General features: G+C 42.0%; 1 protein-coding gene across 1 annotated transcript in view; it reads right to left on the bottom strand.

Moving 5' to 3' along the window:
* The window catches only part of vps9d1 (VPS9 domain containing 1), a 78606-nt gene that overhangs the window by 28545 nt on the left and 27003 nt on the right, over positions 1 to 23058 (bottom strand). Inside the window, exons 8-13 of the mRNA XM_033035753.1 lie at positions 20550 to 20637; positions 19312 to 19397; positions 15845 to 16434; positions 8104 to 8233; positions 3036 to 3241; positions 519 to 603 (exon numbers count right to left, since the gene is read on the bottom strand). Of these exons, the coding sequence (XP_032891644.1) occupies positions 519 to 603; positions 3036 to 3241; positions 8104 to 8233; positions 15845 to 16434; positions 19312 to 19397; positions 20550 to 20637 (1185 nt within the window). The remainder of the gene's footprint in view (positions 1 to 518; positions 604 to 3035; positions 3242 to 8103; positions 8234 to 15844; positions 16435 to 19311; positions 19398 to 20549; positions 20638 to 23058) is intronic.

The following is a 23058-nucleotide window of genomic DNA, read 5'->3' as shown; positions in this document are numbered from 1 at the left end:
GAGTTTTTCCACCATTTTCTGTTTTGTTTTACAAATTCACTATTTCTTATTTTTCATGGGGATTATTCAACACACATACTTGCAATTTGCATTGAGGTTTCATTGACAATTTGGCCCACTAATTTAAATGACAGGGAGCGCTGGAAAGTTTATTGAAAAAAACATGTAGGTTTTCCGGGACTTCAGTGGCGATGAGCGCCAAAATGTTTACATGTCACGTTCAGACAGTAGATTGACAGCTAAATCTGTTGTAAGCATAGGACGACTGAGAAAAATATATGGTGAACAAAGTTAGTAACATAAAGTATTTCTAGAGTCGAGAGAAGTTTCTGGGACTGAGGACACAAAAGGACATAAAGATTATAACTTGAGATGGCCAAGCTGACCATCATCAGAATAAATCCAGATCTGATTAGCAACGTGCAAGAAATTATATTACCCTTGGAAGATTGTCCAAAGGTTTGTTGATAGAATGACAAGCATTTAAGTTTTGTAATCTGCAAATATACTACACTTACATTGCAGAAGTAACATGGATTGCACCAGCTTCATTAGAGTTGCAATAATATTCAGCACATTCACAGATAAGACGAAGTGTTCGCACTGTAGCAAAAAGATAATATTGTTAAAGTTAAATTATTCATACATTTTGCACTAAGCATTAACATTAAAATAAATTGTACAGCCCAAACCTTTAAATAACTAAGGAAATGTGCGAAACCAGCTAATTTATTTTTCATTTATCAATCTTATGTCATGCAGCAAGAATTATTTTTCCGTCATTAAGAAGCTGTCCTTTAAGAAGTATTATGTTGATGAACAATATCTGGAAAAGGTTTACTGTTTGCAGAACAGCAATCACACGAACAGTATTGCAAAAATTGTTGCAGAATCATATATTGAATCATATCAGAATAAAAAAAATTGAAGCAGTCACTGGATTGTTATGACCATTAACTGATACTGCCCCGATGAAAAGTAGGTCTGAGAGGAGGGGTGGGCACATGGTTGGAGATTGCATCTTTCCTGTAATGGCATTTAACCTTTATCTCAAGGTTTCCTCGTCCCCTCTCTGCTTTTGGGATTCCAATGTCCTAAGAAACCTAGCTAGTGATTATTAAGGGGCTGTTCCACTTGGGCGACCTAATTGGCGAGTTTGGAAGAGTTTGAAAAAAATGTCATGTTGAAGACCTCCTTCGACTATGGAGAAGACCTCCTTCCACCTCCTTCGACTATGTTGAAGACCAGCTTCGACTAGCAACGACTAACGTCGGGAAAATTGGACACCGAATAGTGGAGAGTGAAGACGACCTCCTTCGATCTCCTTCGACCTCCCTTCGACTATGATGACTATCTACGACTACCTTTGACTACCCTTGATTACCTACGACTAACATGCCAACCTACTACGACTAAACCAATGAGTAAAAAAAGTAACGATTTTTTCCATGGCGACCTTTTTTTACTCGTGGGCATTTTTTTATATATTGAAAAAAACCCTGCGACCTAGCTGAGGCCTCGAGTACGCGGAGACTACTCTTGATCATGAAGAAGAGTTACGAAGACCTCCTATGACCTCGTGTCGACCATGCTGTAAGTATGTCGAGGGCAAACTCGCCAGAACTCGTGGATTAAGTCGCCCAAGTGGGACAGGCCCTTTAGACCTCAAAATCACCATTGGTCAGAGGCAGACAACCTCATCCAAATATACAAGCTACCAATCTGCCACTTCAGTGTAGATAGGCTGTGCATTTCTTGATTCCTTGAAGTTAAAACTGGATAAATTGCAGTAGTTTAAAAAAATGTAAAGATATTAATTTGTTTAATCCCCTACACATCCATTTTTGGGTGTTACCAATCATCCCACTTAATGTTTTTGAACAATGCTATTTTCAGGCATCAGGACTGAACAAATTCTAATGGTGACCAGGCTTGGTTTTAAATAAGTAGATTTGGTATATAATTCACTAGTAATTTAATTTTTAAAAATGGTTAAATTATTCAACAGTGCTGCTCAAGACTGAAGAATGGACGCTAATTCATATTGTACTATATCATGTTTATCTAGTCTGAAGAAGTCGGACTCGACCCGAAACGTCACTCGTTCCTTCTCTCCAGAGATGCTGCCTGTCCCGCTAAGTTACTTCAGCATTTTGTGTCTATCTTCTTTAACTGACACTAGAGCAGGGATGGAAAAATAAACTGCTGAGAATAATATGGATACAACATCAATTATCAAAAGAACAAGCAGCACGTTTGTATAATTGGAATTTCATAACTGAAATAGAAAATATTGGAAACATTCTGCATTACACAACATCTGTGCAAACAAATTAGTCAGGGAGAGGACCAAGGGTAGATTTGCATTTCAAACAGGAACCACCCTCGACACAGCACCAGGAAAACCATGCTTTTGACTTTTATATGCAGTGGAGCTATTTTGATCTTTACTTCTACCTGGCTCCAAAGCCACTGAACATTATTTTTGCTGTTACCCTCTGAAGAAGGGTCTCGACCCGAAATGTCACCCATTCCTTCATTCCAGAGATGCTGCCTGTCCCGCTGAGTTACTCCAGCATTTTGTGTCTACCCTCTTTCAGCTGTTTTGCACCCATACCTATAAATGCTTCACTGTAAATTATACTTTTATTTCATTTCTCTCAACATGGTTCTTCAATGTCAATATGCATATCTGACCTCTGCCATTCTTGTTTCCCACTTCAGCTATGCTAATTGTAGGATTTGTATTTGTTCTATAAATTTGCAGATTTCATGATACTTTTGTCATCCATAAGCTCTTCTAGTTTACATTAGGCATATAGCTGAAATTTTAAGTTGGTCTCGTCAAAGATGTTGACCTAACTGCTGAATATTTCATGCATTTACACAGATTTTTATAAGCAGTTAAATTGTAACTTAAGAGTGAAAATAAATAGCAGAGACAGTTAGGACGCTGAATTATTTCGAAAACAATTCTCACCATCTGTTAAAGAAATAGATTAAAAAAATTGCAGCAATTTCTTTTTAATGCTTACCAATACATTCAAGTTTTTTTTGTGGACAATATTCTTTGGTTATTAACCTCAATTCTTTTACCGCTACTTCATATGGATAGGAATCATTTGAGGAGGCGGATTCCTTGGGGAAGAGTTTAGCCGTAACCCCAATATCTGCTGGCCCAGCTGACATGTACAACTGCATGCTTTTGTCGAGTGCCATTTCTCTCTGTGTATTCACTCTTCTAAAAGAATAAAGAATGAAAGTTTCAACAAATTTAACATTCTCCACCACCTTAGGTCCCTGCATTATTTCAGGCAGGATGACAATTCATTTAGAGCGGAGCAATTCTGACAAAACAGGTTACAATATACATCAAGGATTTAGATGAAGGGATTCAAAGTAACATAGGCAAATTTGCAGATGACACAAAGCTGGGTGGCAGTGTGAACTGTGAGGAGGATGCTATGAGGATGCAGGTTGACTTGGACAGGTTGGGTGAGTGGGCGGATGCATGGCAGATGCAGTTTAATGTGGATAAATGTGAGGTTATCCACTTTTGTGGCAACAACAGGAAGGCAGATTATTATCTGAATGGTGTCAAGTTGGGAAAAAGGGAAGTGCAAAGAGATCTGGGGGTACCTGTTCATCACTTACTGAAAGTAAGCATGCAGGTACAGCAAGCAATGAAGAAATCTAATAGCATGTTGGCCTTCATAACAAGAGGAGTTGAGTATAGGAGCAAAGAGGTCCTTCTGCAGGTGTACAGGGCCCTAGTGAGACCACACCTGGAGTGTTGTGTGCAATTTTGGTCTCCAAATTTGAGGAAGGACATTCTTGATATTGAGGGAGTGCAGCGTAGGTTCACAAGGATAATTCCCGGGATTAAAGGATTGGATACGCTAGAGGCAGGAAACATGTTCCCGATGTGGGGGAGTCCAGAACCAGGGGCCACAGTTTAAGAATAAGTGGTAGGCCATTTAGAACGGAGATGAGGAAAAACATTTCACCCAGAGAGTTGTGAATCTGTGGAATTCGCTGCATCAGAAGGCAGTGGAGGCCAATTCTCTGGATGCTTTCAAGAGATATAGATAGAGCTCTTAAAGAAAGCGGAGTTAGGGGATATGGTGAGAAGGCAGGAATGGGGTACTGAATGTGGATGATCAGCCATGATCACAGTGAATGGTGGTGCTGGCTCAAAGGGCCGAACAGCCTACTCCTGCACCTATGGCCTATTGTTTATTGACATTAATGGGTCAGTCCAGGAGGTAATGTTTTGGATAGGGTCCCAAAATTCTTTATTTTCCTCATGTTCAGGCTTGCTTTTTTAAAAAAAATTCTGGGATCTCTGAAAAGAACCCATGCTGATATTTTGTTTCTTTCCTTCAGACACCAGATTTGACAGATCTAATATACAAACTGATTGGAGTTGGGGGATGTGTCGGAAGGAACTTCAGAAGGAGGAAGAGGAAGAAGCTTAGAGTTTATTGCCTTCCATCAGTGAGGAATGTTGGGAATCCACTGTGGTGGATGTTTATGTTAACTTTTACAGTGCATTCAGAAAGTATTCAGACACATTCACTTTTTTTTCTAATTTTATTACGTTACAGCTTTAAGGGCCTGTCCCATTTTCACGACCTAATTCATGACCTCTGCCGAGTTTGCCCTTGACTCATACTTGCAGTATGGTTGTCACGAGGTCGTAGGTAGGTCGTGATGCTAGTCGTAGGTACTCGTGGCATCAAGTAGGTTGGGGCATTTTTTTTCTAGCCCGATGAAAAATGCCCATGAGTAAAAAAGGTCGTGAATTAGGTCGTGAAAGTGGAACAGGCCCTTTCTAAAATGGATTAAATTATTTTTTTTATCATCAATCAACACACAATACCTCATAATATAAACGCGACAGTAGGTGTTTAGAAATATTTGCACAGTAATTAAAAACAAATAACTGAAATATTACATATACATAAGTATTCAGACCCTTTGCTATGACACTAAAAATTGAGCTTAGGTGCACCCTGTTTCCATTGATTATCCTTGAGATGTTTCAACAACCTGATTGGAATCTACCTGTGGTAAATTAAATTGATTGTACATGATTTGGAAAGGCACACACCAGGTCCTGCAGTTGACAGTGCATGTCAGAGCAAAAACCAAGCCATGAGGACGAAGAAATTGTCCGTAGACCTCTGAGACAGGATTGTGTTGCAGCATTGCAAGTCCCAAAGAGCACAGTGGTCTTCGTCATTCTTAAATGGAAGAACTTTGAAACCACCAGGAATCTTCATTGAGCTGGTGACCCGGCCAAACTGAGCAATCGGGGCAGAAGGGCCTTGGTCAGGGAGGTGACCAAGAACCCGATGGTCACTCTGACAGAGCTCCAGAGTTCCTTTGTGGAGATGGGAGAAACTTCCAGAAGGACAACTATATCTGCAGCACTCCACCAATCAGGCCTTTATGGTAGAGTGGCCAGACGGAAGCCACTCCTCAGTAAAAGGCGCATGACAGCTGCTTGGAGTTTGCCAAAAGGAACCTAAACAAGATTCTCTGGTCTGATGAAACCAAGATTGAACTCTTTGCCTGAATGACAAGTGTCACGTCTGGAGGAAACCAGGCACCGCTCATCACCTGCCCAATACCATATCTACGGTGAAGCATGATGGTGGCAGCATCATGCTGTGGGGATGTTTTTCAGCGGCAGGAACTGGGAGGCTAGTCAGGATCGAGGGAAAGATGAACGGAGCAAATTACAGATAGATCCTTGTTGAAAACCTGCTCCAGAGCGTTCAGGACCTCAGACTGGGGCGGAGGTTCACCTTCCATCAGGGCAACGATCTGAAGCACACAGCCAAGGCAACGCAGTAGTGGCTTCATGACAAGTCTGTGGATGTCCTTGAGTGGCCCAGCCAGATTCCGGACTTGAACCCGAGTGAATATCTCTGGAGGGACCTGAAAATAGCTGTACATTGACGCTCCCCATCCAACCTGACAGAGCTTGAGAGGATCTCCAGAGAAGAATGGGAGAAATTACCCAAATACAGGTGTGTTAAGCTTGTGGCGTCATACCCAAGAAGACTTGAGGCTGTATTTGCTGCCAAAGGTGCCTCAACAAAATACTGAGTGAAGGGTCTGAATACTTATGTAAATGTGATATTTCAGTTATTTATTTTTAATTACTTTGCAAAAATTTCTAACCACCTGTTTTCGCTTTGTTTTATTATGGGGTATTGTGTATAGATTGATGATTACAAAAAAAATAGAATGCTGTAACGTAACAAAATGTGGAAAAGGTGAAGGGGTCTGAATACTTTCTGAATGCACTGTATGCTGTTGTATGTCTTGTTGCTTAGTATGGCTGTATCGTAATTCGAGTTTCACTGTACCTCAATTGGTACACGTGACAATAAACAGACCTTAGAAACCGAAGATAGGGACACAAAAAAGCTGGAGTAATTCAGCGTTTCTGGAAAGAAGGAGAGAAACGTCACCCATTCCTTCTCTCCAGAGATGCTGCCTGTCCCATGGGGTTGGGGGATGATGACAAGAAGAGAAATTGAACTCTTCCTTGACGTCCTAACACACAGTCAGTGCTGTAAAGGAATGAATCTTCTTTATCTCTGTTTAGTCAGAGGACCCCAGAATTGAGGAAAACCTAGCCTGCCATCATTAAATAAAAAATACCATCAGCCTCTTTAAAATATTTGAAACTGAAAATGGATTGTCTGCTTGCTCCTCGGTTTAACTCAAACATGAGCAAGATGAAGACAGATTTGAGAAATTTAGACATCTGATCCAAATATCACACACCCCTGGAGATACTAAAGACAATTATGAAGGTGAATTTTTATCAATACTCTTTACAGAATGTCTGGATCTGAGATCATAATAGTCGTGTTATGATCTAAAACACTGATTCTTCTAATCTTGCCACGATTGCCACATGACCTGCTGAATCCACTCGATTAAACCCAAAGCCAAGATTGAACCCAGGTCCCTGGCGCTGCGAGGCAGGAGCTCTGACTGATCACAACTGAACACCAGGGATGATGACCAATGAGTCTTAATTAAGGCAGATTTTGAAACATGTGCTGAAGAACAGTGAGATGAAGTGGGTAGGAAGGAACTGCAGATGGTGGTTTAAACCGAAGATCGACACAAAGCTGGTTAACTCAGCGGGACAGACAGCATCTCTGGAGAGAAGGAATGGGTGACGTTTCGGATCGAGATCCTTCTTCGAACTAGAAGATGTTGCAGAACTCTCGTATGAGTGAGAAGGGAAACTTCTTCAAAATAGACATACCTTGAGGAGATGTGGGGGCAGACAAATTGTGTAGGAAGGAACTGCAGATGCTGGTGACACAAAGCTGGAGTAACTCAGCGGGACAGGCAGCATCTCTGGAGAGAAGGAATGGGTGACGTTTCGGGTCGAGACTCTTCGTCAGACTAGTCTGAAGACTACAATAGTCTGAAGTCTACCTGTGAGATGAAGTGGTGTGGGAAAGAACCTTTGAAAACTGGGGATGAAGCTATTGGTAACATGATCAATGGTGGGGAAACACATTGCTTTGACTCTTGTTAAATGGAATTACACGATCAAATGCTTCCAATTTGGTAGCTGCCTGTGCATCATGTTCTTTGTTGGAAATAGAAAAAAGTGTAGATATTGCCCAAATTAGGGGAATCAAGGTCCAGAGGACATGTGTTTAGATTTAGAAAAGATTTAATAGGAATCTAAGGGATAACTTTTTCACACAAAGGGTGGCGTGTGTATGGAATGATCTGCCAGAGGAGGTAGTTGAGGCAGGGACTATACAAACGTTTAAGAAACAGTTAGATAGATACATGGATAGGACAGGTTTGGAGTAATACAAGCCAAACGCAGGCAGGTGGGACTAGTGTAGCTGGGACATGTTGGCCGGTGTGGGCAAGTTGGGCCGAAGGGCCTGTTTCCACGCTGTATGACTGTATATAACTTATACAGCAAATATTCAAACACTTTTTTTTAAACAACAATGTTCATAACCAAATTAATTTAATCTCTAAAGCATTAAACTGTTTGAAATTAAAAAACAAACAAACAGATTCTCATTCTTCTCATTGCAATACCTAAAGAGAGCCAAAAGGAACACCCAGATAGGCTGGAACAAAGTCTCCTCGATGCTGGCCAGACACTGGTCTTTGCCTGTCGCAGTGTTGAGAGGTTCAAAAGCCAGAATACACAAGGACAGTAATTTGTCTGTTAGAAAAACATGGACAAAAGTGTTAAACTAAAATAGTGCACAACTACCTGAAAATACATTATCTGACTTACATATGATTTGTTCTGATTCTGTTCTGTTGCTCTGCTGACAAAAAGGTACAGGAGTCGGAAAACTGTAACGACCAGGTTCAGGAACAGCTTCTTCCCTACAGCCATCAGGCTATTAAACACAACAGCAAATATGCTCTGAACTATAACAGACTATATTATTATTGCACTATATTTGTTTATTTATTGAGTATGTGTGAATGTGTATATATACACACTGAGCTTTTTTTTCCCTCCCGTTATGTATTATGTTTACATATTCTGTTGTGCTGCAGCAAGCAAGAATTTCATTGTCCTATCTGGGACATATGACAATAAAACACTCTTGACTTGACTCTTGACTTCTTGCACTCCTGTTTTCTTGGCCATCCCGTTTCTGTTTGCTATTTTATTCAGTGAGAATGTATAATTGACTCCAATCTTTCTGGAAACTTTGACATAGTAGATAATGTTGGCTCTGGTTATCATCTTCAAAATTCCAGATTCTGAAATAGCTCCTGCAGATTGAAGGTAAGCAAAGAGACTCCAATAGTTAAGGGGAGAAACCAAAAAACATGAATCACCAATCTGTTTGGCTGGTAATTGGGAAAATACTGGAATCTCTAACGAAGGGTGCAATGTCAAGATGTTTTGAAAAGAATATGATGGAGCAGAGTTAAGATGGATTTATGAAAGGGAAATCATGGTAGATGAATCTAAAGGAGATTTCTGAGGACTTATTTAGTTTAGAACTGAAGAAGAGGAACATCTGTGGATGTGGGGTGTTTGGATTTTCAAGGTTTTTTGATAAGTGTTTCACACAGAAAGTTGGCAAAGAGGATGAGAACACAGGTATTCAGGCATAAAAATATTAGCTTTTGGTGGATAGTGGTTTAACACCTGTAACAGAGAGGAAGAATAAATGAGTTAGTTTGGCAAGCTGTGTCTGATGGTACATCATAGGGATCAGTGCTTGGGCCCCAACTAATCACAATCTTAATTAACAAATTGGGCAAGAGGATCAAGTATAACAATACCAAATTTATTGATAGCTTGGAACTCAGTGAGCGCAAGTCACTGAAATCTAAAGTGCCGATGCAGCTGGGAATGAGGAATTTGGCATTTCTTGATAGGGATTTTAGTACAAGAATAAAAATAGTTTTCTTCAGTTATAGAGCTCACCTGGAGAAATGTAAACAATTTTGACTTCCTTTCCTCGAGAAAGATATATTTGCTTGAGAGGAGTACAATGCAGATTGACTTGGCTGGCTTCTGGAATGGCAGGTTGGTCAAATGAAAACAATTGGGCCTCTATTCTCCAATTCAGGAGAATCGGGAGATGACCTGATTGAAAATTACCTTAGACAGGGTGTACAGGAGGATATGGGAAGGACGTTTCCGTGGAGAAGTTTACAACTGGGGAGTCACAGTCTCAAAAAGAAAGATAACCTATTTAGGACTAAAATAAGGAGACATTTCTTACCTCAGAGAGTAGTCAATCTTTGGAATTCCAATATAACAATGAAGGAGAGCTATTATTAGTGAGCAATTAATCCAAAACCTGTATTTTTGGGTTCATGTACGTTGGCCCCTTGGATTGTCTGGGGCATGGGTAAGTTCTTCATCAAGTCATAGTATCATTCAGCACAGAAACAGACCCTTCGGCCCACCATCTCTAAGCTGACTCCTATCTAAACCAATTTAATTTATCAGCACTTGTCTGTGGTCCTTTGTACCTCAGAAATTATGAGCTTTCCAAATGCTTAACTGTTGTGAGAGTACCTGCCACCATCACGTTCCCAGTCAACACGTTCCAGACGCAACCGTCCCCAGATCTCACCTTAAACCCATGTACTGAGGTCTTGGACAGCCCTGGCATGGATAAAGTGTTCCAATGTCTACCAACCTATTCCTCTTGCAGTTTGCTATCGCTTTATCGGCTCCCTCTCAGCCTCCTCCACCCTCGGGAAAACAAACCCAGACTGTCCAGTCTTTCATCAGAAATAAAACCTTCCATTCCAAATAATACGCTGGTGAATCTACTCTGCACCCTCTCCAGCACAGTCATGTGTTTGCCATAGTGGGGAGATCAGAAATGCACACAATATTCCATCTGTGGCCAAACCAATCTTATATAAAGTTGTACCAGGACTGCGTTGTTGCAAACTTGGTCGCTGATGTTTTTCACCTTACAGAATCCATCGGATATATCTGTTTGAGAGGCAGATGGTCACAGGAGTCTTTTGCACCACTTGTCTGCACCTACCACTCATCCACCGCTCTTCCACATGTGCAGTCGTTGCTTCCAGCGCGATCAACTTGCTAAATGTAACATCCACTATGTCCTCAGCATAACAATAGCTCTGCAGTGATTCTACCTGCAGTTCCAACTGTGCATGCAGCCAGTCAGGAGCTGCAGTGGAACACACTTCTTGTGCACATAATCACCAGTGACATTGGATTTCCCACATATTACAGGTGGACCATTCCACAGCTCTCTCAATGGCCTTTAGCTCAGCGCTGGGTTAACCGTTGTAATAGCTCATTTTTATTCTTCATCAACATCACCAAAAGAGACTGCACAGTTATATTGTTGGGCATAAGTATCTGTGGCAAATTTTTTAATGTATTTTGAAGTTACAACTGACACCAAGTTCTTTTCAGCTCTTATATGTACTGACTCATCTATAAATAACTAAAACTCTGATCTTGTTGTCTTCTGGTTTCATGGCCTTTCTATTTGCGCAAAAATGGTTCGCGATAGCGCTAGGATTTTTTGCCAGTTCACTCACCGCTCTCTTGTGCTGCAAGTGCACCAAATTTCGTTCCGATCGGTTGGATTTCGTAAAAGTTAGTTAGGTTTAAAAATCTTAAAAACCGTGCGTGCACAGATCCTTCTCTTCTCCTGGGGATTACTCTCTTCCCCTGTCACTCCCCGGGACGGTCCGCCCCTTCCTACGCCATCGCGTCTTTACTGAATGGTGGATGGCCGGCGAAGGTATCCAACCGGACACAATTTTTGGAGGGACCCCAAGAAGTCCAGCCCCAAGCAGCCCAACCCCAAGCAGCCTAGCCCCAAGCAGCCCAGCGTCAGAGACCCGACCCAGCCCAGCCCAGCGTTGGAGACCCAGCCCAGCGTCGGAGACCCAGCCCAGCCTGGAGTCGGAGATGTCGCCAATGTCACCAAACGGAAAGCAGAGATTCTGATCCCGGCGGAGGAGAACGACCAGCGACCAGTGCTCGCTGCGAGTCCCCATCGCAACGCCAATTCCAGCCACTACCCCTCTGGTCCTCCCTCGCTGGCTCCTCCCCCCCTCCCCCTTGATGCCCCCCTTTTCCCCATGGCTCTTCCCCCGTCTTTTCTCCGAGCTCACACCCCTTTCCCACCTTGGCAGCACAACCCTCTCCCCCCACAACTCCCCACCATCCTCACACTTCTTCCCCCCACAAGCCCCCTTGCCCACACACCCCCACCCCCCCACCCACACACATGCACCCTTCCCTCCCCACACACCTCCCTCCCACACCCCTCCGCCCCCACAACCCCCCTTCCCCCACAATCCCCCCCCCCCCCACAGCCTAACCCTCCCGCCTCCACAACCCCCCTCCCCCCCCCCGGCCCCCACAACGCCCCCTCCCCCACACACCCCTCCTCTTGCCCACATACCCCCCACAACTCCCCTCCCACCCACATACACACCTCCCACCACCACACACCCCCCTCCCCCACGACCCCCCTCCCCTACACCACCCTCCCCTCCTACACATCCCCGTCCACACACACCCATCCTCCCTTCCGACCCCACACCCCCTCCCCACCGCCACACGCCCCATTTCCCTCCCCCCCTTCCCCAATGAGCCGCGCCTGCGCAGTTAGGGGCTATGGATGAGTGGTAGAATATTGCGTTGGGGAATGGGTTGCATTGGGGGACCAGGCCTCCTGTGTGACTGGGACCCAACGGGTACTAAATATTAAAAAAGGCAAGGGGGATTGTGGCGTAATGCTAACTAGAAAAATAAAATGCCCAGCCTGTAGCATGTTCAATGCATGTTGGAGAAGTGGTCAGGGATCATACTAAAAAACAGTATAAGTTTCAATTGATTCCATGTGCCCAGTGACATAGGTAAGAACTCTAAACTGTTTAACCAAAAGGGCAGGGTTCAAGCCATGCTGAATCATTCTCAAACTGTCCTAATGGAGACATCATTTGGATACTTTATCTAGTGTTGGTGACTAATTACACAATCCTTGGAGATGGGATAGACCCCCAAATTGAAGGACTAGTTTGTGAAGACAGGATAAAGTTGGTATTAATAAACGTGATATAAAGACATAAACGTGATATAAAGACAACTGAGTTATGATTTGAGAAGGATATTATGATGGTGAATAGTAGAGAAAAACAAAATTATTTTAAAAAACAAGGTGAGTACAGCAACAGAATACAGGTCCCATGTATGGGCAGGTTGTTCTCCACATCATAGAGAGATGAATATGAGTATAATCGGCACAGTACTGGAATCATTTAAGAAATAATTGATGACAAGGTGAGGGACGAATAACTAAACACTCCATATACAGTAGATTAATGGTGCTAACAGTCTTCTTCATTCAGTTTACCAGGTGAAGATATAATTGTTTTGATTTACAAACCCGAAAGTGCACTGACACCTAGTGGTTGTCTTATTCCCCATATTTACGTGTTCCTCAGGCTACCTCGTATACGCCAAAGATCCTATAGCGGAGCGAGATCTTTGGTATACGCTCTACACTATCGAATGGGGCTTTTAATAAAACTGCTCATAACAAACTCACCCTGAGCAATCCAAGTTTACTTTGAAGATAAAATAATTTAGTTTACATTCTAATCTATCCTTTAATGCAAGATTACCACCCATTATTCAAACTTCAGCATAAAACCAAAAGAGATGCAATGTCTATGTACTGAGTTTATGTAAATCATTAACATTTCTTGCCAACAGGATCTCAACCAAAAGTAATATTAGTTAGTTACATGTTTCTAAAGAATGGCAATATCAGACCCACTAACTTAACAATGTTTACATAGTAAGTTGAAACAAACATATAATTGGCTAAATTATAAATTTAGTATTTTAAGTACATGAAACATGAATTAGAACCCCATTAAAATGCATAGCAAGTAACTGCAGATGCTGGTTTAAAGCGAAGAGACACAAAAAGGTGGAGTAAAGGGGCTGTCCCATTTGGGCGACCTAATTGGTGAGTTTAGTAGAGTTTGAAAAAATGACATGTTCCTTCGACTATGTTGAAGACCAGCTTCAACTAGCTACGACTAACTTCGGGAAAATTGGACACCGAATAGTGGAGAGTGAAGCCGACCTCCTTCGACCTCCCTTCGACTATGATGAAGACCATCTATGACTACCTTCGATTACCCTCGACTACCTACGATTAACATGCCGACCTACTACGACCTACTATTACTAAACCTATGAGTAAAAAAAGTATTGATCTTTTCCGTGGCGACCTTTTTTTACTCGCGGACATTTTTCAACACATTGAAAAACACGCCACGTCCTAGCTGAGGCCTTGAGTATACGGAGACCACTGTCGAGCATGAAGGAGAGTTACGAAGACCTCCTCCTATATAGACCATGCTGCGAGTATGAGTCGAGGGCAAACTCGCCAGAACTCGTGGATTAGGTCGCCAAGTGGGACAGGCCCTTAACATCAGCGGGTCAGACTGCATCTCTGGAGAAAAGGAATATGTGACATAGAAACATAGAAAATAGGTGCAGGAAGAGGCCATTCGGCCTTTTGAGCCAGTACCGTCATTCATTGTGATCATGGCTGATCGTCCCCAATCAATAACCCGTGCCTGCCTTCTACCCATATCCCTTGATTCCACTAGCCCCTAGAGCTCTATCTACCTCTCTCTTAAATCCATCCAGTGACTTGACCTCCACTGCCCTCTGTGGCAGGGAATTCCACATATTCACAACTCTCTGGATGAAAAAGTTTTTTATCACCTCAGTCTTAAATGGCTTCCCCTTTATTCATTCTAAGACTGTGGACCCTGGTTCTGGACTCGCCCAACGTTGGGAACATTTTTCCTGCATCTAACTTGTCCAGTCCTTTTATAATTTTATATGTTTCTATAAGATCCCCCCATGTTGACCCCCCCCCCCCCCCCGGTGACGTTTTGGGTCGAGACCCTTCTTCAGACTGGAGAGTCAGGGGTATAAAATTGACTGTCCAATCTGAAGAAGGGTCTTGACCCGAAATGTCACCTATTCCTTTTCTCCAGAGATGCTGTCTGACCCGCTACAACTTTTTGTGTCTATCTCCCGTTAAAATGCACATTCTTTTGGGGAAACGTGGCCAGAAGAATGTTATAGCTCCAGGTAATTTCTGAATAATTGCTTTTGTGGCTTATAACTGGCTGTGCAGAGTTACAGCATGAGATGGCTGCAATGGCACCAGAAGTCTCAAAAATTTCAGCAATGACTGGGAAAAGGTGGAGAATATAAATGAGACAATGGACAGGAAGGAGAAGGAGAAACCAAAAGTATAAAATCCCTTATAATTTTCCAAATTTTGGGATGCCACAAAATCCCTTATAGTCGACATATTTGTCATAAAGGTATGCCTCAGAAGTGAAAATAAAAGAAACTATTGAATTGTTAACTGACAGATTTGAGTGAATGACAGGACACATAGAAACATAGGTGCAGGAGGAGGCCATTCGGCCCTTCGAGCCAGCACCGCCATTCATTATGATCATCGCTGATCGTCCCCTATCAATAACCCGTGCCTGCCTTCTTCCCATATCCCTTGACTCCACAAGCCCCATGAAACGATTGCTGCTCATCTGGAATAACACCAATTAATCTTTTTCATTAGCTTCAGTTTTATTTCATGTCACAATGCCACTTCCAGCATCACTTTAGATAATCTGTTCTGAGCCCTGGAGTGGGGTTTGACCTGTAGGAATAGTCTCCTGCAGGCAACGATAGGCCTGGAGACGGGTGGTGCCTTGAGATGTGACAATGTCAAAAACGTTCAGGATGGGAGCCTGGGAGAATGATGAGAAGATCTCCTTTACAGGCCTGGAGGAACACTCCACCTCGAGCAAGTTTAAAGAAATATAAGTCTTGGGTTGTTTCTGCTCCAGAAAACAATTAATGATATTATTTCCCAATAGTGGCACCAATACAGCTCCCTCACATAGGAGTTTGATTAAATCACTCTCAACATTTCCTGGAATTATTTGCTCAAGGTGTAGGTTAAAAACACAACTAAGTTATGGCCTTATGATAAGGCACATTCCAATTCTGTGGGATTGGGGGAGGGGGGGGTGGGGCTTAAAATCATTGCCAAGGTTTGCTACAAACCAACAATATTTTGATACTGTGCTGATGTAAACCCAGTGTGGTAACAAAGCGATTTTATATATATACCTGTATGATTCAGAAGCATAACCCAAAGTGACTTTTCTCAAACTGACCCACAAATCCCTTCTCTAAAGCATGCACTGGAATACATTGTGAAAGTCAAGAAATGATTGAGTATATTACCTATTGAATTATGCACATCAGTAACAATATCCTTCAGGTGATTTTGCAGTTCAATATCTTCCATTTGATGATGTTCAGTATTTGTCAGTAGTGTTGAGTTGTCTTTATCATTTCCCGGTTGTGGCTCAAACTTTGTTATGTAGTGTTCCAAATCTTCAAAAGGGCTATTTTTGTCAACCATTGGATCTGTTCCATCAGTCGCTGCTGGGTTGATCTGTCGACCTGCAGCATCTTCTCCTTGTCCACTCTGACTGCTAGTATCTGAGGTTGCGTTACTATGTTCAATTAATGCCACTGTGCTGACAGAGGAACTGTGTCTTAATTCACCAGAATTTAATTTATTCTGATCTTGAATAGAGCCCAAACAACACGCACTTTTCGAAGACTTTAATCTGCTTCCTCTGTTAAATGAGGATGCTACATCCGTCTTCAGTGGACACTGGGCATGGAAGGAGTACAATGCAGTACCTGGACACAGTTCAGTAATGCCAGCCAGATCTGAAAACTGTGACTTCACAATAGGGTAGAGCTTGCTGTAAATCCTGCACTGTAGCTTCTTCAGTAGTTGTGTGATTGGATGCTCTGAACAGCTGCAGAATGGAATTTAATTTTTAGCTCGTCATAAGGAGAATAAAACTCTGGCCTTTGTCCAACCATCTGCCTATCAACTCCAACTCCCTCCAAGCCCCCCCCCCCCCCCCCTTGCCTATGTTCCCCTATTATCTACCATGCCTTGTCCTGCCCCTCCTGTCTTCTAGATGTATGCCTCCCCCACAATCAGTCTGAAGAAAAGTCCTGGCCTGAAACATCATCTATCCATGTGCTCCAGGGATATTGCCTGACCCACTGAGTTACTCCAGCACTTTGTGTCTTTAAAAAAAAACCCCAGAACAAATGACTAATTTATGTTCCATGTTTTGCCATATAAATCCCACATCTCAAAACCCTGCAGATCTTTATTCAAAAGCAACTATATCTAAAGACAAAAATAATCAAATTAATAATAGTGTCTGGAAGTAATTTAAACAAAAGTGATTGCCATATGAGGAGATTGAATGGAATAGGTGTCTATTCACTAGAATTCAGAAGAGTGAGGTGTAACATACTGAAACATACAAAATTATTATAGAGCTCGACAGGGTGGAAACAGAGAGGATGTTTCACTTTGGTGGGAATTCGAGAAGTCAGGGTCAGTGTCTCAAAATAAAGCAAGCCATTTAGAAATGAAACAAGGAGAAATTTCTTCACTCGCAGGATGCTTAACCTTTTGAATTATTTACTCATAAGGTCATGTGATTGGAGCAGAATTAGGCCATTCGGCCCATCAAGTCTACTCTGCCATTCAATCATGGCTGATCTATGTCTCCCTGCTAACCCCATTCTCCTGTCTTCTCCCCAAAACCCGACACCCATATTAATCAACAATCTATTTATCTAAAAATATCCATTGTCTTGGCCACTACAGCCTTCTGTGGCAAAGAATACCACAGATTCACCACCTTCTAACTAAAGAAATTCCTAATTTCCTTCCTAAAGGAACGGCCTTTAATTCTGAGGCTATGACCTCTGGTCCTAGACTCTCCCATTGGTGGAAACATCCTTTCCACATCCACTTTATCCAAACCTTTCATTATTCGCAGCTTGAATATTCACTGTTCAAGTTGGCTGAGGAGGTCAGTTATTGATTACGTTCAAAACAAAGATCAAGATTTTGGGATATTAGAGGAATTAAGTGAGATGGGATAGGGCAGGAAAATAGGGCCAAGTAGCAGAAACAACAAGATCCTATTAAATGGCAAAGCAATGTTAACATGTTGGATGGCCGTACACCACTTCCATTTATTATACCTTATTATACCTTTAATCTACTCAAATGAGGGCAACCCCTAATTCTCCAGTCTAATGTTATGTATCTCCCTTTTGCACGAAAGTCCCTCTTTCCTGTAATCATGCTTGTAAATCCCTTCTGCATCCACTGTCAGACATTCAAATCCTCCCTTAAGTGTGGCTGTGAATTATTTGGGATCATCTTACTGCTATTTTGTTATCAATAAATAAACTGAAGACAACTGAAACGAGAAAACTTGAACAGTTACAGGTGAATAAAAGGGCAAAAAATAACCAGTCTTAAAAGTTAGAATTAAACAGTTTGAAATGTCTAACAAGTCTAACAAATAGTATAAATTTCCAGCTTTCGTACAAATGATAAATGATTTCCGTGAGGCAAGAAGGATCCATTATTAATAACCTGTGGTAAGGATAATCCCCTAAAAATAAGTCCATTGTTGAAGTGGAGGCAAATATTTATTTTTAAGAGGGTGTGGTAACAATTTCTTAAATTGAAGGATATGTATAAACAGTACCAACATATTAGATAATTTCCATTGACATAATTTCTTGGTATTCCACAGGAAAACTGCAAAGCCAATCACTAGAATTTTCAACTGAAATCAAGCTTCATGGGGCAAGATAAAACTTGCTCGAACCTCATGCAAAACAGTAGAATGCATGGTGGGAGCGTGCTAGGATAAAGTTTAAAAAACTCCCCCAAGCATTCTTCCTCTGATTTTTTTATTGCATTAAATTTGACAGTTCTGTCAGTGGATTATGTAGTCATGATGCTAAACTTTTCTGTTCTTTGAAATCTTCAACAATCAAACATCTGGTGTGTGTGCATGTTTATGCTTGTATTTGTGTTTTGGCATGTGTATGTGCTTGTGTGTGGCGGGGGCATGATTGGATACAGGGAATAGGTGTAGGAAGGCGGAATTGTTATCTTTAAATCAACTGATGGGAATTTTACAAGGAATGATATTTGCGACATGCTAGGTCAAAATTTGTAATGAGTTTGCAAACAATTATGCATCACAAACTCCCCATGTTACAAATTGAAAGTAATGAATTAGTAAATAAGTGTATTTTTTCAAGATTACAGCAATTTATGAAGTGTTTCAATCAGCATTCAAAAGCATGAGAATAAACCAATTCAAAAAAGAAAAAGAAAGTAGCAATTTTCACATCACAGATCAGATTTTAAACCAACATGAAGAAACAAGGAACTGCAGATGCTGCTTTGCAAATTAAGACACAAAGTGCTGGAGTAACTCAGTGGGTTAGGCAGCGTCACGGAGAACATGGATAGGTGACCCGAAAAGTGACCCATCCATGTTCTCCTGAGATGCTGCCTGAACTACTGAGTTATTCCAGCACTTTGTGTGTTCTCTGTGATTTAAATTGCTGAGCATTTACAGCATGTCCCTTCGGAAAACTGCAGGAAAGAAGAACAGTCACGGAACTCATCTTACCAAGTCTGCAATGCTCCCTTCTACTCGCAACTTTGGAAATGTTTACTGTTTATAGAAATAAATTACGGTCCTAATCTTCCATGGGAGTGAGAATAACATCACAGTTATCTGTCTGCAATATTTCCATTACTTGTTAAACAAAAAATAAAAATCTCTCCAAACCTCAGTATTTGCGATACAAGACCTGCCACCAGCACGAGATCATTAGGTTGTGATCTCAATCTCATTTTCCATTGTTTGGGCCACTCCTATAATACAAATAAAACATCTTTAATACAATTGCCAATGGCTGTGGATAGTTTATTTAAAATACAATCATTGCAATTAACATATAATTGTGCAGAGAAAAAAAATAATGTAATGTATGAAAAGTTACTTTCCCAAGGTCTTGGTTAAAATCAAGTGTTTAGGTTACATATTTAAGGAGACCATGGTGCCCTACAAGGTGCACGTTTAAACAGACTTATTCCATATTTGTTCACTGATTGTTCATGTTCATCAGTCAATGAAACAGTTCCTTGTTCATCAGTCAATGTAAGTAAACATGCGGGTATAGCAGGCAGTGAGGAAAGCAAATGGCATTTTGGCCTTCATAACAAGGAGTTGAGTATAGGAGCAAAGAGGTCCTTCTGGAGTTGTACAGGGCCCTAGTGAGACCACACCTGGAGTATTGTGTGCAGTTTTGGTCTCCAAATTTGAGGAAGGACATTCTTGCTATTGAGTGAGTGCAGCGTAGGTTCACAAGGCTAATTCCTGAGATGGCGGGACTGTCATATGCTGAGCGAATGGAACGGCTGGGCTTGTATACTCTGGAATTTAGAAGGATGAGAGGAGATCTTATTGAAACATATACGATTATTAATGGTTTGGACACTCTAGAGGCAGTAAACAGGTTCCCGATGTTGGGGGAATCCAGAACCAGGGGCCACAGATTAAGAATAAGGGGTAAGCCATTTAGAAAGGAGATCAGGAAACACTTTTTCACACAGGAAGTTGTGAGTCTGTGGAACTCTCTGCCTCAGAGGGCGGTGGAGGCCGGTTCTCTGGATACTTTCAAGAGAGAGCTAGATAGGGCTCTTTAAGATAGCGGAGTCAGGGGATATGGGGAGAAGGCAGGAACGGGGTTCTGATTGGGGATGATCAGCCATGAAGGTGCTGGCTTGAAGGGCCGTTTGGCCTACTCCTGCACCTATTGTCTATTGTCTACTGCTGAAATGATACACGCATAGTCATGTTAAAAAGGGATCCAGAAGGAGAAGCAGGACATGAGACTCTCACTTTTCAAATGGTCATTTTTGCTAGGTTTAGGGGAACATGAACCATCAACACTTATTTTGTATTAGTGCATTAAAACACACATGCATTAAAACATTGGCAATTTATTTTCTATTGACACTTACATGGTCCTGCTCAAACTCTAAAATGCTCGCGTACACATTTCTCTGCTCCTCCTTCTCCGGGGTCAATATGGTGCTGTTTGAAAACCTCCTTAAAAGCAAACAAAAGCGTGAGCAGTGATCTCTCTCTATTCGCAACATGGCACACAGAACCATCATTTTTTGTTCAAAAAATCCCACTTAACTAAACTGATTCAATGGTTCATTGACTGATTCCTGGGAACCAGACTGATTCCTGGGATGTCAGGACTGTCTTATGAAGAAAGACTGGATAGACTTGGTTTATACTCTCTAGAATTTAGGAGATTGAGAGGGGATCTTATAGAAACTTACAAAATTCTTAAGGGGTTGGACAGGCTAGATGCAGGAAGATTGCTCCCGATGTTGGGGAAGTCCAGGACAAGGGGTCACAGCTTAAGGATAAGGGGGAAATCCTTTAAAACCGAGATGAGAAGAACTTTTTTCACACAGAGAGTGGTGAATCTCTGGAACTCCCTGCCACAGAGGGTAGTCGAGGCCAGTTCATTGGCTATATTTAAGAGGGAGTTAGATGTGGCCCTTGTGGCTAAGGGGATCAGAGGGTATGGAGAGAAGGCAGGTACGGGATACTGAGTTGGATGATCAGCCATGATCATATTGAATGGCGGTGCAGGCTCGAAGGGCCGAATGGCCTACTCCTGCACCTAATTTCTATGTTTCTATGTTTCTATGTATACCACCTACAGTGGCATTCTGTTTTGCCTACAGTTCAGTGACAATCCTGCTGCACATTCGGCACAGTCATACTAAGTGTAAGAGTGTAAGGTGGTAGACCACACTGAGTCCATACACATGATCTGCCACGTTTTAGATGCCATCTGAAGGCCTATCATTGAAAATAAAAATCATCAAACGATTTGATAAAACAAATGCCAACTTTGCAATCTTGACGCTTAAGCTTTAAGGATCACTAAACCAACGTGTTATTCGGTTGGATTTCACCATCAGTAGCAAACGAATAATATATTATATTTACACAGCTTTGGGCAATTTATTTTAGGAATTTGCTCAAGAATTTATTGTGAGGTGCACAGCACTTCAACAAGAAATTGGGAAACTAGAGCTTGAATAAAATGGACAAGTAACAGTGCATCTCCTTTACCAAATAAACAGAAGTATCATTAATGAGTAGAAGTCTGAAGAAGACTGTATGTTAAAATATTCTGCCAAATTGTGTTCAAAGGAAAATTAACAAAGGAAAGCAAGGGTTCACAAAAGGACACAAAGTGCTGGAATAACACATCGGGTTAAGCAGCAACCCTGGAGAACGTGGATTGATGCCGTTTTGGGTTGAGACCTTTCTTCAGGCTAACTGCAGGAGGCAGGGGGGGGAAAGAAAGCTGGAAAAGGGGGAAAGCTAGAAAACGGGAGAAGCAGAAAGTGTGGCAGATCATAGGTCAACATAGGCAAATGGGGAGGGTTTGAAAAGCAGATGATCAGAACAAAGGCCAGAGATAAGAAAGAATGGTGTGAAGCAGGTTTGAAGAAATGCAGATTGTAAATCCAGAGCTAGGAAAGTGGTGTTGGGTTGCAGGGGAGAAATTGGCAGGAGTCCAGGAGGGGGACACAGAGGTTGGGGAAAGAAGGGGGGAGAGGAGTTACCCAGAGGTTGTTGCAGCGAAAGGTGGGGGAGGAGTTACCCAAAATTGGAGTGTTCAATGTCCATACTGTTGGGTTGTAAGCTCCCCAAACAGCATATGAGGTGCTGTTCCTCCAGCTTGCATGTGGCCACAAAAAGGCAAAGGAAGAGGCCCAGGATAAAAAAAGTCAGCGTGGGAATGGGAAATGGAGTTAAAGTGGTTAGCATCTGGGAGATTCAGTCGGCCTTGTCAAACCAAACGCAAATGTTCAGCAAAACGATCGCCTAGTCTACGCTTGGTCTTGCTGATGTACAGGAGGCCATATCTGGTACACTGGATGCAGTAGATAAGGTTCGAGGCAGTGTACGTGACATATGAAAAGGGGATATCTCGGAGGACCTAGAATGGAAAGACTAAGGAAAGAGGACATCCCAGATGTCAGCCAGAGTGTTCAGAGAGTATAAAAATGTAAATTCACCAAGCTGAAAATGTGAAGGAGAGAGTCGGCCCTTGCATAGTTGGGCTGGGTTGTGCTAAAAGTAAGCCGACATTTTTATGGAGAACTGCCAACCAAATGTAGAGCAACGTCAGCATTTTTTCTGTTTCCATGCCTGTACATTGCAACGCAGCAAACAGGAATATCACATGCAAACGCATCTGTCCTCCTGCACTGTAACTGTTCTCAGCATTTATACAGGTTTGAGCGAGAGGACTAAAGTCATTTTGTCTCTGAAGCTAGTTTTTGTTATGTTTTAATCAACCTTAATTTCTTTAACAAGCCAGTTTCCAAATACGGTACAGTAGAGAGGCTGGTTGCATCACAGCTTGGTTCGGCAAATTGAATGCCCAGTATCGCAGGAGATTACAAAGAGTGGTGAACACTGCTACTAGTC

Source organism: Amblyraja radiata, chromosome 17 (genome assembly GCF_010909765.2).
Source record: "Amblyraja radiata isolate CabotCenter1 chromosome 17, sAmbRad1.1.pri, whole genome shotgun sequence".
Taxonomy (NCBI): Eukaryota; Metazoa; Chordata; class Chondrichthyes; order Rajiformes; family Rajidae; genus Amblyraja; species Amblyraja radiata.
The sequence above is the reverse complement of the archived record's forward strand: the minus strand, read 5'-3'. Positions and strand labels throughout refer to the sequence as shown.